At 28.1% G+C, this 20,514-nt stretch overlaps 1 protein-coding gene and 1 long non-coding RNA gene across 2 annotated transcripts; both read left to right on the forward strand.

Moving 5' to 3' along the window:
* The first annotated feature begins 2,425 nt into the window (after positions 1-2,425).
* Positions 2,426-3,691, forward strand: LOC105844017 (glutamine--fructose-6-phosphate aminotransferase [isomerizing] 2). The gene has a single exon (XM_065789359.1). It carries the CDS (start codon positions 2,426-2,428, stop codon positions 3,689-3,691), a length of 1,266 nt encoding a protein of 421 aa, XP_065645431.1.
* Positions 3,692-17,414: 13,723 nt separating this feature from the next.
* Positions 17,415-18,324, forward strand: LOC136076439 (uncharacterized). The gene is made up of 2 exons (XR_010636271.1): positions 17,415-17,531; positions 17,958-18,324. It is a non-coding gene; the product is annotated as an uncharacterized LOC136076439 (long non-coding RNA).
* Positions 18,325-20,514: the final 2,190 nt, after the last annotated feature.

A 20,514-nucleotide genomic window follows, 5' to 3' on the forward strand; every position in this document is an offset into this window, starting at 1 on the left:
TTCTAAAAGTAATTTTTTTAAATTTACTTTAATTTTTTTAAATTTACTAAAATACTTATTTTAAGAGTAAACAACTTAGTTAAGTAATTACGATTTATATATACAAATACTAATAATATTTGATGAAAAAGCATAACAAAAAGACTAGTTCCCTTTACCCCCAATAGACAGAAAAATAAGGGGTAAAGTGAACTAAATTAATTTACAAAATAAAAACATAGCTATTTTATATCATGATAAAAACTACAATTTTTCTAAAGCAGCATTATATTATCTTTTAAATGTATATAAATGTATATATAACTGATATTCGCATTAATAACAACAAATCTTGAATTTACTAAAACCTATGCATAGTTTGAGAGCTTAATATTAAAACTTCCGCCAAACTCATTTTTTAAAATGGCTATTACATCAAAACAAAGGCTATATTATAATTTTTTATTTATTTTAACATAACAATTTTATTAAAACATTTTAAAATGTTGTATTAAGCAAAAATAATGCTAAATTGTTTAACAAAAACTTTTTTAAGCGTGATAATTTTAAAGTTTGAAATAATAGTTCACTTTACACCAGTTTACCCTATATTGTAAATTAGTATATAGTAACAAGGTCTTCTAGTTTATAGATCCCTGCTCCATAATTAACATTAGTGTCCATATAGTTCAAAGACGATTTGCTTAGAAATTAAATCTTTGATCGTGCCATACTGCATTAAAGCCAAATCTTTTCAAAAAAATGTTTGTGGTTGTCTCAAATTATGAAAAGCAATCAAGCATTGGATTATAAAAATGTGGAAACTTGTCATATTTTTAGACGAAGCACAAGTTAAATGGTTGGTATGGACGCAAGTCAATAACAAACATTTAATTGTTAAATGTCTTAGTTAACAAGTTTTACGACAACAGGCCCAACGACACGTTTCAAAATTATTTTTTTTTTTTTAAAAAAAGACAAAAAAGACAACGTGTTTTATTTATGATATATATATATATATATATATATATATATATATATATATATATATATATATATATATAATACACATATAAATAAAAGTGATTAATATTTGTTTTGGAACCTCCAAAACACCAAACTCGAGTTAAGCATTTGTTTGATTTTTGTTCTAATATATATTTTTAAACTAAAAAAGAGGAATATTTTTGTTTTATATTTATTATTATTGATTATGAAAAAAAAAATGGTTTTTTAAATACGTCTTTTGCAGCACAAGTTGTAAAATTATTATCAAAAAGTGATAACGTCGTTTTCTGCAAAGTGTGAATTTGTTGATAATTAATTTAATAATTTAACTATTAATAACTCATTACTTTTAATTAACACATTACTAAATTACTGTAATATATTTTATCATTATATTAGATTTTAGTTAAAATATTTATTATAAATGTTTTAATTAGATTATATTTTAAACATACAAAACATTTTTGTATGATTCCTAACTTCACCTTTTATTTATCAAAAAAACATAGGCTGTTTTTTTGATGACTGACTGTTTGACAATTATCTTATTACTAAATATCAAACGAGTGAAAGTTATTTAAAAAATAACAAAACATATTTTTTACAATCACAATAATTCTACTGTTTCTCAAAGCGAATTTCTCAAGTCTCACAAAAGTATTTTGCAATTGCGTCAAACTATTTTACAAGTTCAAAGAGTAACGTTTGCTTTTTATTAACTACTTCCTGAGTACTAACATATAAAGTGCTATTTAAAATGCATTTAAAATAGCACGTAGCGTTAAGTTACAATACTGTTTAAAATACTGATAACTTTTACTTTTCTTGTTTTATATATTTTAATTTTAAATTTTGAAGTTCTTTAAAGAGATTCTTATCGATCGTTGCTGACGCAAACCAATTATTGCTAACGTATGGTTAATTACTTGAAGTAAATAGTTATTCAACATAATTAATATTAAACGCATAAGTACTTTGAAAAAGTGTTTTATATATGAATAATTGTTATATATGCGTTATACGTCGTTTATTTTATTTATGTATCATGATTAATTCCTATGATATTGTTTATATATATTTTTAAGTTGTTTGTTTACGTTATTAATAGTTAATTAAAACTTTGTATATATATATATATATATATATATATATATATATATATATATATATATATATATATATATATATATATAAAACATCAACTTTCACTTTCGAAAAAAAAACAGAAACCTATATATATATATATATATATATATATATATATATATATATATAAAAAATCAACTTTCACTTTCGAAAAAAAAACAGAAACCTAGCGTAACTTTTCATTAGTAAACTTTTCATTTCGTAAGTTTTCATAAATAAAACATTTAAAAAAATATTAGAGTTGAAATATAAATAAATGCATACATTTTTTTCTTTAGCTAAATAAAAATAAATGGAAACTTCTTTATTTATCAACGAGCAACAGCCAAATTCGTGGAAGGATGTAAACAGTTCTTTATACGAAGGATTAGAGTTTATTGCAAGAAATAAACAGCAGCATCTTCAGTTCACGAAAGTGCAAAATTGCTCGCTCAGTGAATCAAAAGACAACAAAAATATAGATGCTACGATTCCCACCCTTATGGAAAAGGAAATATTTGAACAACCTCAAAGCATTCAACAATCAATGTTAGGAAGAGTTGATTTTGATAACTTTAAAATTCATCTGAACGGCATTGAAACTTTTTTAAATGATCTACTTCGGTGTCGTAGAATAATTTTAGTTGGTGCTGGATCAAGTTTTCACGTAGCGTTGGCTTGTAGACAAATAATGGAGGAACTTTTAGATCTGCCCGTTTTTGTAGAAACAAGTAGTGATTTATTAGATAGAGAAGTTCCTATTTTTCGTGACGATGTCTGTATTTTTATCAGTCAATCCGGCGAAACTAGCGATGTATTAAATGCATGCAAGTATTGTAAAAAGAAAGAAGCTTTACTAATGGGTATAACAAACGAGGAGAACAGCACCTTATCTGCTGAAACCCATTTTGGTATTAATCTAAATGCAGGTAATGAAGTTGGTGTTACCAGTACCAAAACGTATACGAGTCAATTTATTGTACTTACTATGTTTTCGTTAAAAATGGCAGAAGATAAACGATCAAAACAAAAACGCGTTCAAGAAATTATTTCCGAATTGAAAACAATACCCGACAAAGTTAAGACTGTTTTAAAACTAAATAACTATTTAAAAGATTTAGCACAAAAGTACGTCAATTGTAAAAGTTTATTGGTAATGGGGAGGGGTTACCAACAAGCAACTTGTCTAGAAGGGTCTTTTAAATTTAAAGAAGTTGTAAATATTCATTCAGAAGGTATTCATTCTGGTGAACTGAAGCATGGTCCACTGGCACTAATCGATGAAAACATGCCTATTATAATGATTATAATGCGAGATGCGATATACGAGAAATGTATTAACGCGTTTCAACAAGTAAAAGCAAGAGGAGGGAAACCAATCGTTATATGCGAAGAAGATGACGAAACAACAAAAAACATGGTGGATATTTCAATATGCATACCAAAAACGTCAGATTGTTTAATGGGAATTTTAGCAATAATCCCTTTCCAATTATTATCATTACATTTAGCAGTTTTAAAAGGTAAAAATGCTGACGAACCGCAACACTTAAAGAAAACAGTAACAGACGATGCATAGAAATTCATTTGCAACTGACATGAATTGATTCTTGTAAAATTATTTTTATCAATTTTATGAACAATTTATATAATTTTTAATTTATATTTTTTAAACTTATTAAATGAAACACTAATAACGCATATTTATTAACAAACCTAAATATCATTTTCATTTTAATTAATACGTTAAATAATTTTCATTTTTGTATTATTTATAAAGATTTGTCTAAGATTTATAAGTTAAATATTTTGTTTTTATTTTTACCTTTTTCATATTCCTTTATATAACTTATTAAAAGTTGTAAAAACAACAATGCTTTTTAAAATTAAAAAATTAAAGTACCTATAACTTTTGAAAAATAAATTCAGTAAAATTACTTAATACTATTGGAAAATTAGAAAACTATTATACAATCGAAAAACAATAAATGAGCGCAGAACAAGGTTTCCTTTATTGTAGAAATGCACGTTGCTAAACATACTATCAACATTATGCTTATAATAGGGAGCTAGTTTATATTTATTAACTTATATTTTTTAAATAAAAAATATAAATCAATAACTATGAAGCAAAAATCTCACTTAACCCGAGGAAATTTTTAAAAGACTTTATTTCTAAATTTTAAATATTTAAAAAACTTTATTATTAAATTAACGATTTTGCCCCTCCACTTCAAAACTCGTGTCGTCGGCCCTGCCAGTTTCATAATAGTTGCTTTAATTTATAGATTTAAAAAGAACTTTAGATAAAAAAGGTAGAAAGAATATAGTGTAGTAGAAAACTTTTTTTTATAAACTATTTTTTATATTACAAAACTAAAAAATATCACTATACTATTATATTCATTTATATCATTAACTGTTGCTAAGTAAACCATTTGCTATTTAGTTGCACATAGGGAACAACGATAGTAAATTTTACTATTGCTTTGTCTTTTGTATATTAGAAACAATGGCTGCAGAGGTAAGTTCACAGTGCGCTTAATTTTGGGGTTTTACAACACAACGTGTCAGCAGATATCACGTATGCGCAAAAAATCTAGTAAAACTATTTATTTATTACATCAAAATACGGAACAGAATTTTTGAACGAGATAAAGAGTTTTTTGAAAATAAAGACTTCTAATTAAAGTTCAGAAATTTGAAATTTTAGTTCCTGTCCGTTAGAAACAAGTTTTACGTGCATTTATTTTTTAATTTAAAAACTTTATTTACCGTTTATAGGATATTATAGTTTAGTTTTTGTCAACTAATTAAAATCAGCACATATAACTTTATATAGCACACACCAACATAAAAATCGTTGATAAATAAACAAATAGCCTTTTAAGGCTTTTAAATAAAAGATAAGCCTTAACAACAATGTTTGAAATTTACATCAATATTACAATAAATAAAAAATTAAGAAACAATTAAAGTTTCAATACACAAGAAAGTTGAAAAAGAAACAAATAAATAGTTATAAAGGATTGTAAACAAATAAAATAAGCCTGCCGAAGATCTAATTTACAATTTTTATACTATATATCCAATTTAAAATACATAAGAAACAAAAAACAATTTATAAATTTTAGTAAACAAAAAAATTAAAAAAAAAAAGTTTTCAAAAGTGCCATATTTTACAAAAACAATTATTGCCCTATTTTAATAAGTTTTTAAAACTTACTAAACTTTAACACGACATGGTCACACGACTTTATTTGAAGAGTTCCTAAGCGAGGTGGCTCTATACAAAACGTTGTTAGTACATTTTTAATTTAGAGCCTTTGGGAGGTAGCAACATTTTTTTGCACCATGGAAGTTCATTAGGAATGTTTTTAATTGTAAGCAGGTTTTTTATTAATGGTGGATTCAGATTATTATTAGATTTAAATACTCCAAAAGAAACCAATACTTATTGCGGGAATTATTTTCTAAAACCAATAGTTTTTCAAAAGAAATGATTATGATTTCCTCATTTTTAACTGCTGTTTTTGTTCAAACCGCCGCGCAATTAGTCAAAACTGGTTATTAAGGTGCTCCCAGAAGTTCTAACGATCTTATCACAGAGCACCGCGGAAGACAATTTAACTAGAAAGTTCACGCCTTATTCCTTACTAATGTCGCTTATTGGGCTAGAACCGGCGTTGAACCCCGAACCTTTCGGTTCTGATCTCGAACCCTTACTACTGCGCTTTTTTGATACCTGACATTGAGAACTTATGTTTTGAATTGTTGTATCAATAAAACGTCAACGTTGACTCTAAAAAGTAGCAGAGAGATAATAACGCGCCAGTTAGCTCAAAATTCTTATTTGTCTCAACCCTCAATTGTCAAAATTCTTATTTATAGTGGCTTTTAAAGGCCACTATAAATAAATTTATTGATACAACAATTCAAAACATAAGTTCTCAATGTCAGGTATCAAAAAAGCGCAGTGGTAAGGGTTCGAGATCAGAACCGAAACGTCCGGGGTTCAACGCCGGTTCTAGCCCAATAAGCGACATTAGTAAGGAATAAGGCGTGAACTTTCTAGTTAAATTGTCTTCCGTTAGAACTTCTGGGAGCACCTTAATAACCACATAAAATAGGGTATTTTTTTAATGAAAAGAAAATAGGTAACAGATGATTTCAGAATAATGAACATCTTCAAAAAATATTCTAATTTGTTGATTTTTGACTCTGATCACTTGATGAAAGTAAATCAGTAATTTGTGGCCGGATAGGGGAACTTAATACCAGCTGTAATGTTTGATAAACAACAAATCAGTGTTCTAGCAAAAACCACTGAAGTGGTTTATTCTGTCTAAAATCAGTTTTCTTGTTGAAAGACAACGTAAATGGTATTAAAGATCTTTTTAAGCAGTTCTTTTTCCAACCCCTCAGCAACAATCGCGTATCCTACAATAAAAAACGTTCAAAAATAAGCTGTTGTTAAACTTTCTGGGTGTATTTTTCTTTTTTAATGCCCGAAAAGAATGAACCTAAAAAATCTACAACCAGACCTTGTTTCTTCATTAGAATTTTCTGAACTTTCTCTTTCTCATCTTTTACATGTTTCTCTAACCTTCTATATCTCTAGGTCTTTTGTGTTACTGATGTGTATAAGGTGCTCCACAAATTGAATCCTGTTATAAAAGAAATAAGGCCCAAGGTCAAAATTTGTTTCAATTCAGGCTCATGCTCTTCAATTTTACTCCGTTTGTTCATTTATGATTGCTTGTATCCACAAATGGAGCAGCATTTATTGAAATTGTTATGTCTTCTGGATGTTGTAATAACCATCAATCAAAATAAGGTTTAATTTATGATTTACAAAGTGTTGATCATTGCTAGAGGTAAATTAACACTCTTGGAAAACTCTGGCTACTTCATTAACACTTACCAAGTCTTTTTGACAAACTCGGACAAAAGTATTTCGTATGAGTAACATTTGGGCTTAAAATTGCTCCTTTTTTTTACATGACCAGATTCTAGCCTTCTTAAACGAAGACAGGAGCTTGCAGCATTTTCTTACATAACAAAGTTACGATGCAAGTTTAAAAAGGATTAGAAACATTAGATTTTTTCAATTTTTGCGGTAATTAAGGGTGGTTCTTGGTCCGTGGTTGTCTACACCTATATACAAAAGTTACATTTCAAACTTAAAAGTAGTATTACTTTTTTGTTTTTACTCTGAAATAAGTTTTTGAGCATTCATATCTGTGATTCAATACTCTTGACGTAAATATAAAAAAGTTAATTTTAATAGACATCAAAGATACTGTCAACCAGGCTTATGGAGTCGAAGGTTTTGTAACTGTTAGAAAAATATTAAAAAAAAATAGAAATTCAATAAATAGTTCATTCAACAAGTTAGTTAAACAAGGTATGAATAAAATTTGTCTACAGTAAAATAAAGATACATTCTATTCCTTTAAAAATTACGAGAGTCGTGAGCCGTTCAACTTTTGCGGCTCCAGCTCCAGCTCCGGCTCGGTTCCACAAGCCTGCTGTCAACAACTTTTTAACTGAAAAGAAACTTTTTTTTATTTTCTAGAACTATAAAAAGGAAAAGAATTCTCAGTTTTTGATATAGCTTTGTTTTTTCCGAATGTCTGCAGTAATATATGGACGAGAATTATTAACCGTTAGATTATGCGCAATTCTGGAAAAAAAAAATTCTTTCGGAATAATATTGAGATCCAGAATTTTTTTACATTTATAACCGTCAATGTTTATTTTGCAAACGCTAGTTAAGAAATTTAGCCTTTCGCAGTTGAGTTACGAAATAAAACTATTTCGCTACGTATGAAAGTAGCGCTTACGGAGGTCGTACTTGCAAAACAAAACTTCTTTCGAAATGAAACTGTTTCACACCGCAACTTGAGAAACAGTTTTTAACGGAAAAAAACGGAAAGAAATGCTAAATAGTAAATAAATGAAGAGTACACGAGAAAAAACGGCATATTCATATTTATAAAGTATATATTAATCATTTATAAAAATTTTCATATAAAGCATAGAAGTAAATTAGAAAAATAATTTCTTAATTAATTTATCTGAAGTTTACATTTTTAATAAAATATTTGTAACTTTTATTTAAAAATTTTTTTTCCTAACTTTATACAAAGGCTATTATAAATGATTCATAAATACTTTTTAAAAACTTTATAAATGCGACTATGCCGTTTTTTCCCGTGTACTCTTCATATTTAATTATGCTTTATGAACGAAATACGTATAGTTAACTTAGTAACTAAAATACTATTTATTATATAATATTAATAAGTTTCAGTGGTAAAATTTTATAAATAAACGTAGACTTTCATGAAATATACTTTTTTAAATGTGTTTTTTAAATGTTAAATGATTTTATTACCTTAATATTAACAAGTAATTTAAAAAATTTAGAAAACAACCTAATCAAAGATTTTTTTTTTTAATGTTTTCCTTTATGAAAAAAAACAAAGTTAGAGTGTGAAGTTAGAAAGGGTACGTGACAAATTGCAAGATTCAGTAAGTATTGACAACAACGAAACAACCCGTGAAATTAAATTAAACTTTGTAATAGAACCAAGTATTTTACTAGATTTTTGTGTATGAGAACGTAAATAGTAAATCTATATTTCTGCTAATTCAAGAGCAATAAGCAACCGAAAGTTGGTAATTGATACAATAAAATATATATATAAACTCTGGCGTTTGGACAGTGGGCGAAGGAAGCGTTGCCCTTCCCCCTCCCCCAACTTTTTCTGTTTAAACTTTAACTACTTTAGATCTATGCTTTCTCAGCCGTCATTTATTTTGTTTTTTAACATTTAATGTATAACTTTTGTTTTACTTTGTATGATTTTTTAAAATCCTTAGTAATCCAAGGTGAATTTAAGTTTTGTGGACTTAAAGTCTTTTCACAAATCGGAAAGTTAATTATTGTTAAATAAATAAATAATTATTCTTTAAATTGTTCTACATCAGCGTGATCAAACATACGTTTTTTAATTTTTTTGTGCTAAATTTTTATTTTAGAGCTTGATCGAATAGCTAAAAAATTGGAAAAAGGTCAGATATATCTGTTTTTAGAATTCCTTTTTGAATATCATTGTTAACGATATCTGCTGTGATATGTCATCTAGCAGAGTCGCTGAGTTTACTGTAACTCCAGTCGGGCGGTTAATCAAGGGTACTGCTGAGTATTTTTTTTTTGTCATAGAAATTTTTAATTTTAAATTCGTTGTTGCAGAGAAAACAGTTTATATTAAAATCTCCGACAAGAAAATTTTTTTTTTCTTTTATTTCTTTCTTTTAAAATAATTTTATTGAAAAAAATGGTCAAGTTTTCACTTAACCCGTCAGATGGTCGATAACAACAGCTTCATAAAATAATTCTTGCATGGTTGTTTAAATTTCAATAGTTAAAATTTCTTTATCACCATCAGAAGCAATTAAATCATTCTTTAGGCATGTACTATATTTTCATTTAAAAGCTAAGAACTCCACCACCACGTTTATTATTTTGCCATTCTAAAGAGATTTACTAAAAATGAGAAAGTTGAAAATTTGTGTTATCAAAACTTTTCGAATTAATCCAATTTTCAGTTAAACAAGTTATATAAAGGTTTTATTTTCTTTAATAATATTGAAAAAATTTTCAAAATTACGACTTAGTTTTCTTATATTAATGCAGAGTATTATTATCTAATCGTAGTTTTTATCATTAGTTTTCTTAAATAAAAAAAAACTCTTCTATTTAGCTAGGATAATAATACGTGGAATCAGTAAATAAATCATGATAATTTATGTCTGGGTCAATATTTTCACCCGATGAGAAATAATTAGTTTCTGAAACGTTGAAGTTTAATGATTCAAAATCATTTATTTCCGACATTTTAATTAGCGTAAAATTACAAAAGCTTTTTTTAATACTTTACTTAGAAATTACTTGTTTTTAAAAGTTACGTTCTAAATGTATTTTAAATGTCTTTTAAACGCCTTCTAAGCATTCTTACGTAAAGAACGTTTAAAAGACGTTTAAAAAACGTTAAAAGACATTTAGAACGTAACTTTTAAAAACAAATACCCGTAGGGTAGTCTTTTTTTGAGCTTGAATAGTTTCCTTTGCAAAGTCTTTGTTATTTTTTGTGTCAGCATGAAAAAGAAAAAATTTCAATAACATTACCGTTGTCATGCGTTTTTTCTGGTTATCTGAAAACAGTTAGGAAAATTATTCCTAAGAGTATTTACGCAACTATTTTTGCTCCAAATCTTTCTATGTGTTTTATTTTTATGTTTAAGATAGCCAAACTTCCTTCATATATAAAGAAAAGATAGGCAATCATTTATTTTGGCGCTTTACTTCAGTTAGTGTTAGCTCAGCATATTTTTTTAGTGACGTCAACAATTAGATGGGCCGTTGAACACTGTGTGGTGTACCCTAGGCATTTTTATTGACCTTTCTAAAGCTTTTGGTACCGTAAATCATAGTATTTTGCTTCATAAACTTAAATACTACGGCATAAAAAATAATCTGTTAAAAATGGTATCAAAATGTTTCTAAAAAAAAGCGAAAGCAATACGGATAATAATGGATGCTGTAATGAAATGACTGAAATAACATGTGGTGTTCCACAGAAATAACATGTGGTGTTCCACAGAAATAGCATGTGGTGTTCCACAGAAATAACATGTGGTGTTCCACAGAAATAACATGTGGTGTTCCACAGAAATAACATGTGGTGTTCCACAGAAATAACATGTGGTGTTCCACAGAAATAACATGTGGTGTTCCACAGAAATAACATGTGGTGTTCCACAGAAACAACATGTGGTGTTCCACAGAAATATCATGTGGTGTTCCACAGGGATCTATTTAGAACTCCTTTTAATTTAAATCTATATAAATGAACTTAACAACAACACCTGGTGACCTTATGACCTTAACAACAACACCTGGTGACCTTATGACCTTAACAACAACACCTGGTGACCTTATGACCTTAACAAGGCATCGGAACTATATTTATCGATAATACAAATTTATTCTTATCAAATGCTAACATTGATGAACTTTTTATCAATGTAAACAAAGAATTTTAACACAAATCAAACCGGAACTTGAGCCCATATTAAACCAGGCAATAAATTAACTATGAACGTTAACAAAAGTACATTCTGTTTTATTTCTAATCAAAAAAACCTCTAATGCCAAATATCTCACCTAAATTATATATAGAATAAGTTGAAATAAAAAAGAATCGTTCACAAAGTTGTATAGAAAGGAATTTATTCAGATAAAAATGTTACATGGAAACCACATACTAATTACATGAACTCTAAAATTGCTAAAAGTATAAGGAAAAAACCTTATGCAAATTTACTACTCATTTATACATAGCTATATTAACTATGCATATTTTGCTTGGGGAAGTACTAGCAAAAGTAAATTGCTAAATATATTTCCAAAATCGTTTTGTGCATACAGAAATTTTATTTAAAGACATGATATTTTATAACATGAACTAAACATTTATAAAGTTCTTTGTTTTATCTTTCGATGTCAGAATTATCAAGGATTACTTATTTTCAAAATATTTTTCACATTAAAAACAAATAATAAATATACCCTGCGTAATGATAACATTTTAAATGAAACATTTTGCTGAACAAATTTTACTTAGTTGTGTATTGCTCATCGTGGACCTTATTTGTGGAATAAAATAGTTTGGCCTAACTTTGATTTGTCAGTATCATTAAGGAGGTTATAAGGTGAAAATAAAGCAATTTATTTAAAAACAATTTTAGTTTGTCAGATAACTCTGTGTGAATTTAACATGCCTTCCAAACATATTCAACATGATATGGGTTTAATAAAAAATAATGTAAAAAATATTTTGTTGATAAAACGGGTGGGAATAGAATAGAAATTGGGTTGGGGTGGGGATATTTAGCTGTTACAACATAAGTTACAACATTTATCCATATGAAGATTTTTTTCACTTTGATAACTTTACTGAAGCTTTACATAAATAGCCAACTGAGTCGTTAACTGTAATTGAATCCAAAATGTCCTTCTCGGTCGACATGAACATAAATATCTCAAGCTTGTCGCTACATAGTTAGAAACAACTTTTAATTTCTCAAATGCCCGTTCACAGCTCACTTGTGAGAATGAAAGTGTTAATAGGTAGAAGCAGAACCTCTATTGTCTCTTGCTCAATCACTGACGTATCTTGACTACCATCTATTTGAACACTGAATTTCTGACCATCAATTTTCTTGACTATTTAATTTCTCATCAAGTTTGAAATAGTAGCTATAATGTTGTTAACTGTGATCCTTAATAACATTGCGACCAAACCGTCACTTCCACGTGAGCTTCCTTTTCCTTTGCGTTTCAAAAATTCTTTCCTCTTTTGACTTGCTTGAATTACTTTTTTTGCATGGTTGTTAAGTGGAACATCGAACTCTGACATTGGCAATATTAGTTCCAAAATTTCCTTTGATCAAAAGATTTATCGTGCAATCTTTAAAGAGACTTACTCCAATTACCACTGTACGAAAAAGCTTGCCTCCAATAAAAATTACTGCTGCAAAACTTTGGTTGAATACTTCAATATTTTCCAATACTTGCGCGATTTTCTACTAGATAAGATTATTACTAGAATATTTTTTAAAAAATGCTACAAATGCATTAAAAATGCATTACAGTTAAGTATTACGACTTTATCATTTTCAACTCTTGCGGTTATTTTACGACTTTAGACATCTTTTACAGTATAATCTCTTTTTAGATTATACTGTAAATTCTTTACATCTATATGGTTGGCTGAATCATGTTATCATTTACTAATGCTGTTCTGAAAGTGCACACTATAACAACTTCCTGAAAGTGCAGGCTGTGCACTTTTAGGAAGCGGCTTATAGATTAATTTAATTGCCTCGGTACACTTTGGTTTATGTTAGAGACTACCGGAGTTAGCATCATCAAGAAGTAGATGATGCTAACTCCAGTAGTTTTTAAGATAAACCTTGATGAACCGACATCCTATATAAACATAAAGAGTGCGCGAGAACTTGTTTCAGTATACTGCAACAAGTTCTCGCGCAACCCGCAGCAGTCGCAACCTGCGCAAACCGCGCAGCCTGTTATAGTATTTATGATCAATTTAACTTATAGTAGCAGCTGATTGTATATGTTGTTAAAGACTGGAGGATATTGTATTTAACACAGTACTTGCTTCACTGATTACGTTAGGCGTTATATTTGATGAACAAGCATTTTCCTCAATTAAAACAGGGTTTGGGGTGAGAACAGTTGCTTTTTCAACACTGTTATTAATATGTTTATTAAGCAGTCATTTACGTTGTTTAGAATCACGGCCTAATCGAAGCAAATCACGCACTTTTTTTTTTGTCTTCCTTGAGCACCGCTAGACTTTCTCTTAGCCTCAGATGATGATGTGTCAGATTTTGTAGCAGTCGTCTTCTGTTCATTAGACACTGACGAATTCGCTTGCTGGGAAGTTCCTGACGAAATTACCATAGCAACCTGCATAATGTACTATGCAATCACTAACAGTTAGTGGCTAACTTACTAAGTATCGTAAACTTGTAGTAACACGGATAAATTTAACCCTTTAAGGCCTGGTGTGCACATAAACAGACATTTTTAAAATTATGATTGCGCTCAATCATGAAAATTTTTTAAGCTAAAATTGAGTTAATACTAATAGAAATCATACTTCATAAAAAACGATGTTAGTGCATGTCGGGAAATTTTCCTATTTTAAATACAGCATCAAGATAAGGACTGACAAAAAAGTAAAGTTTTGAGCGAAGTGTTATATACTTTCCCAAAATTTTGTGTAGCAAAAAATATACACATACAAAAATGACTGTATGGATGCTATTTTATGAAGGTTAAAATCAGGTTTTATAAGGTTTTCTAAAGGCTCTGCTACTTTATGCTTTTAAGAAATTTAGTTTTGAATAATTTGTACACATTTGTGCACATAAGGAACTTATGCCATGCTAAATTCCTTTAGGCACATAAAGAAGATAAGGCACAATACATTATTTTGCACGTATGATCTTAAGATCATACGATATAATTATAACTCGCTAAATTTATGCAAAACAGTTTTTAAATAGGACAATTTAATTTTTCTTCAGTCATTAAGAACTTTGATATGATATTACTATAAGATTAACTATAAGAAAATAAATTTGTTTAAAGTTTCTTTAATTAGAGCATTAAAAGTTATTAAATTTATAAATAATCACAATATTGTAAAATAAAGTGTCGAAGCCGTTTGCTATCAAGTTCGTGATGTACCAGATGCTTTAATTGCATTGTCAGAAATTGAAAGATCATGAATTTGTACATAAGGCGGTAATACTAAATAGTTTTGTGGTTACTATACATATGATAATAATATTGTGGCGTGTAGGAAGGCACCAAGTTGGGTGCACCGGAAATTTCCCTATTTGGTGGCCCAGTTCGCGCCTGTTGCGTAGTTCGTAAGAATATTCTTTATAGCATGTCAATCATAAGAGATTTAAAATCTTAGAGCTTTCCAGCCGTTTTTATATCTTTACTATTCTCTAAGTTACAAAAGGAATATGATAACTCATAACCCAGTAGGCAAAAGACGTAAAAAAATGCCTTATAAACATCTTTCCAACGCTTTGAACTTCTTTTGAACTGATTAAAAAACATTCTTTAGGCAATGTCCCCAATGCGAAAGCTGTTAAACAAGCTAATATTTCTTCAGCTTTATTGCCTATTTTATTAAGGTAGTCACCAATACTTGTCTGTATATTTTTTGTCTTGTCTAAAATAATTCGAAAAATTTATACGTAAAAATAATATTACGCAAATACGTTAACAACATTTTGGTTATCAAGTAAATTAAAATGCATTAGGATTCAATTAGCAGAAGTAGTCATCGTAAATATGAGTCATTATCATTTGTATAATCATTTATTGACTTGTAACTACGGAAAAACTTTTCTAATTAATCTAAAACATTCTTAGCATGAGTTATTAAAATAATTATTAAAACTCTTTCTTAAATATATAAAATTTAAAATTAAATTAAAACATATTAATTTATATCAATGTTATACCTTAGATTTATTATTATTATTTTTTTAATTTTAAAACGCTAACAGGAAGTCATTGAAGAAAAAGTTTTTTGATTTGAAATGAAAGGGTTTTTGGCAATCTTGTTCTTGTTTTTATTTTTGACAGGTAAATAGATATAACATTAGGTAAATAGATATAACTTTATAAATTAAAAATCTCATTGTATTTTGTTTTAATTTTGCATAATTTGGTTTTGCTTCTTAATCATTTAATAATTTTAATTAAAATCATATTAAACAACTTTTTTTATTTCACATAGTTGATGGATACTCAGTTAATAAACTTTTCAGACAACGCCGACTTTCATCAATGGACAACGCGCCGGAAGATTCAAGTTTTCACGACAAGTTTATTGAACAATATGATGAAACCGTTAATCAAAAAATGAGAGATAAACGTGAAGTAATAATGGATAACTCATCCGGTGATGATAACATATGAGGCATTGTTTTTTTAAACTAAAAAACAATTTATAAATAAAACTGCACTCAAATATATGCAATAAATGCAAATAAAAATACAATTAGACCTAATATAAAAATATTAGAAACAATGAATAAGGTGTGTTATAAATGTTATATATCATGCAGCGTCTTATTTGTAATAACAAAGCAGTAGCAGTATAGCATGGCTACTAGATAGACTATACTGTTTTTAAGTACCCAAGTACCTTGCGGTGTTAAGCCAACCGCGTTTAACGTTAGCGCAGACAAATTGGGTTTTCATTTAAGCATTTTTATTATACATGTTTAGTTGTACATACTTACATGCAACTCTAAACTTATCTTATATTTTATAATATTATAAATATTTTATAGTTTAAGAAAAATATTTATAACTATTCAACTTTACGCTTTGAAGATTATTCTGAAAAAGTCAAAAAGGCGGAGTAAAATGATTTAAAAAAAATTAAAATGTTAATAGTTTAGGGTAGCGGCTGTTGCGCTAATCAAATAATGTACTTAAACGTATTGGGTTGTCATTGGATAAACTGTTAAAGTTTCTCTTGAAAATATGTTAAATAAATACCGTGATTATGAATATCTTGTTCGCAATCACAGTTAGCAATCAAACATCAACTGACTTAAACACTTAACTAATCTTAATGTAATATCACAAATAAATTAAAATTGTTTTACAAGTCCACTCTTACGTAAAACTGCAGCAGCTACTAGCAAGCAGGCGTGGCAAAGCTTATTACATTGCTATTTTCAGATTAAAATTGAGCCGTACTCAAATAAACCCCTATGAATAATGACATATGCATAAGGGTTCCTTTTTTACGATAAAAACAATAAAGTTCAATTAAATTAAATTAAAAAGCGAAAATCAGAGTTTCGTTCAGACACAATTTTAGAAGACTTCAGCAATTAAAGAAATTTTTGTAGTTACTATACATATGAAAATAATATTGTGGCGTGGAGGAAAGCACCACAGATGGTATGGCGCACCGGAAATTTCCCGATTTGGTGGTCCACGTATTTTATTATTGCGTAGTTTGTAAAAAATTTCTTTATAGCATGTCGATCATAAGGGATTTAAAATTTTAGAGCTTTCCAGTTATTTTCAATATCTTTACTATTCTCCAAGTTACAAAAGGAATATGATAACTCATAACCCAGTGGGCAAGGGACGTAAAAAAAACGTCTTTTAAACGTCTTTCGAACGTTTTGAACGTCTTTTAAACTGTTTTGGACGGTTCAAAAGACGTTCTTTAGGCCATATGCCCACTGGGAAAGCTGTTAAACAAGCTTATAATTCTTTGACTTTGTTGCCAATTTTATTAAGGTAGTCACCAATACTTGGCTGTATATTTTTTGACTTATCTAAAGCAATTTGGGTCGAAATATTTATACGTAGAAACAAAAATATGCAAATACGTTAACAACATTTTGGTTATCAAGTAAATTAAATGCATTAAAATTCAATTAGTATGCAAACCTGCAAAAATGATGCATAATTTATTGATATAGTAAATATGAGTCATTTTCTAATTTTATTGATTTGTAACTATAGAAAAACTTTTCCAAAGAATCTAAGACATTCTTAGCATGAATTATTAAAACTCTTTCATAAATGTTTAAAATTTAAAACTAAATTACAATATCTATAATTTATATCAATTTTATACCTTAGATTTATTTTATTTTTATTTTTTATTTTACAACGCTAACAGGAAGTCATTGAAGAAAATTTTTTTGATTTGAAATGAAAGGATTTTTGGCAATCTTGTTCTTGTTTTTATTTTTGACAGGTAAATAGATATAACATTAGGTAAAACATTAGAAATTAAAAATCACATCGTATATTCAGGGCCGTCCCGAAAGGAAGGTGGGGGGTATAGGGTGTTCCCCTCCCCCAAAACTGTCATATAAGCATTTGAGTTGGCACATTGAGCAGTTTTTGAACTATAGTTAGCAAAGTGCAAACATGGAGGACATTTTTATTATTATTATTATTATTATTATTATTATTATTATTATTATTATTGGTGACTCTAGTTATTAAAAAAACATACACGTTTTCCTCCCTCCCCCCCCCCCCCCCCATCCACCCTGGAAGACCTCTTCGGGAAGGCCCTGCTTATTTTGTTTTAATTTTACAAAACTTGGTTTTGCATCTTAATGATTTAATAATTTTAATTAAAATCATATTAAACAACTTTTTTTATTTCACATAGTTGATGGATACTCAGTTAATAAACTTTTCAGACAACGCCGACTTTCATTGGATAGCATGCCTGAAGATTCAAGACTTCACGACAAATTTATTGAACAATATGATGAAACCGTTAATCAAAAAATGAGAGATAAACGTGAAGTAATAATGGATAACTCATCCGGTGATGATAACATATGAGGCATTATTTTTTTAAACTAAAAAACAATTTATAAATAAAACTGCACTCAAATATATGCAATAAATGCAAATAAAAATACAATTAGATCTAATATAAAGATATTAGAAACAATGAATAAGGTGTGTTATAAATGTTATATATAATATTGCATATAAAATTTCCTTGAAAATAAAAAAATATTTTATAATCTTATTTTTAATAACAAAGCTGACACGCAGCGTCTTATTTGTAATAACAAAGCAGTAGCAGTATAGCATGGCTACTAGATAGACTATACTGTTTTTAAGTACCCAAGTACCTTGCGGTGTTAAGCCAACCGCGTTTAACGTTAGCGCAGACAAATTGGGTTTTCATTTAAGCATTTTTATTATACATGTTTAGCTGTACATACTTACATGCAACTCTAAACTTATCTTATATTTTATAATATTATAAATATTTTATAGTTTAAGAAAAATATTTATAACTATTCAACTTTACGCTTTGAAGATTATTCTGAAAAAGTCAAAAAGGCGATTTAAAAATTGATTAAAAAATTAAAAAATGATTTAAAAAAAGTTAAAATGTTAATAATTTAGGGTAGCGGTTGTAGCGCTAAACAAATATTTTATTGCTGTACTCAAACGTATTAGGTTGTCATTTGATAAACTGTTAAAGTTTCTCTTGAGATTATGTTATATAAATACCATGATAATGAATGTCTTGTTCGCAATCACATTTAGAAATCAAACATCAACGGACTCAAACACTCAACTAAATTTCAACAACTCTTCTTTGTTTTTCTTTTCTTTCTTTATTATTAATTTATTTTTGATATTACGTTAAGATGTTTTAAACATCTTAATGTAATATCAAAAATAAATTAATAATAAATAAAGTCCACTCTTACGTAAAGCTACAGCGGCTACTAGCAAGCAGGCGTGGCAAAGCTTATTACATGGCTGTTTTCAAATAAAATTGAGCCGTACTCAAATAAACCTCTATGAATAATAACATATGTTTAAGGGTTCCTTTTTTAGGATAAAATGATAAAGGTCAATCAAATTAAAATCAATTAAAAAGCGAAAATCAGAGTTTCTTTCAGACACAATTTTAGAAGACTTCAGCAGTTTTTGCTCCAAATGTTTTTTAGAAGACTTCAGCAATTGAAGAGCGTTTTTTCAAAAGGGACATAAGTCCATTTTTGTCGAAATTGAGTTTTGTATACTTTTGGGTTTTATAATGTAAATGGCACGTTTCTGACTACGTTAATGTGGACAAAAAATTATACATCCACTTTTTTCCCAGTGTTTTTACTTTTTTAAATAGAGCGCGTATGAATTTTAAATTTTAACAAAAAAATGAAATCCCGAATATTTTATCACCTTTACTTATCGTGTAATAAGGGTGAGGTGGTCAAAGTATTAGGGTTCTAAAAATTTGTGTTATCATTTTTATAAGTCTATTTTTATAAATCTAAATAAACTTAATTCGCAAACATAAATCACACGAAATATAATTTGTCACCATAACTACTTTTTCTCTAAAAAAATGTAGACTTAAGCCCTTTTTGAAAAACCTCTCACATTTTATACCGTTATAAGTATATTAAAAAAAAGAGAAAATTTTAATAGTAAAATTATTTTTATTAAAATCACAATAAACTACAGCTAACAAAAACAAAAAATATTATTTGTTAAAAATTTAAATAGTTAATTTTTTTTGTTTTTTCAAAACATGTAAAATATGACTTATGTCCCTTTTGAAAAAACGTTCTTTAATTATTTTTTGCTCTATATGTTTATCGAAGACTTCAGCAATTATTTTTTGCTCTAAATGTTTTTTAGAGCACTGGATGTTTTACCGTGCATCAATGCTAAGAAATGCGGAAAAACTTTCTCTTTAAAATAGATTTTCTAAAATTTATTTTTTCGCGCTGCTCAAAGGCAGATTTGATTTATTGACGTTACAGTACTCTAAGTTACTCGGCTAGTTTTTTTTATTATAAAATTCTTTTGCATATATTGTTAAAAAGCTCAAGTTTTTTAACTAAATTTTATAAAAAACAAAACTTTATTATGTTTTTGTTAACTAACGTTACATGAAAATTGTTAAAGTTCTTTCGTTATTTTCTTGAAATATATATAGTTTATAATAAGCTTCAGCATCCCGGTTCAAAAAAATAACGTTACGCGACGTTACGTGACGGCAACTTTTGTCCCAATTGAAACGTTACGTTCCGGGAATAACGTGACGTTCCGATTGAACAACCGCACTCGAAAATTTGAATCAAGACGAACCAAGAATAACGTCATATCTCATATTGTTAAATTATTTTATTTCAATTAATGATTCAAAACTTAGAAATGATAATTTGTAAATTGAAACATTTTATTTT

Source organism: Hydra vulgaris, chromosome 02 (genome assembly GCF_038396675.1).
Source record: "Hydra vulgaris chromosome 02, alternate assembly HydraT2T_AEP".
In the NCBI taxonomy this organism is placed as follows: domain Eukaryota; kingdom Metazoa; phylum Cnidaria; class Hydrozoa; order Anthoathecata; family Hydridae; genus Hydra; species Hydra vulgaris.

Bases quoted from the DNA above. Each gene is read 5' to 3' on its own strand.
- LOC105844017 (XM_065789359.1), top strand. From the start codon at position 2,426: ATGGAAACTTCTTTATTTATCAACGAGCAACAGCCAAATTCGTGGAAG.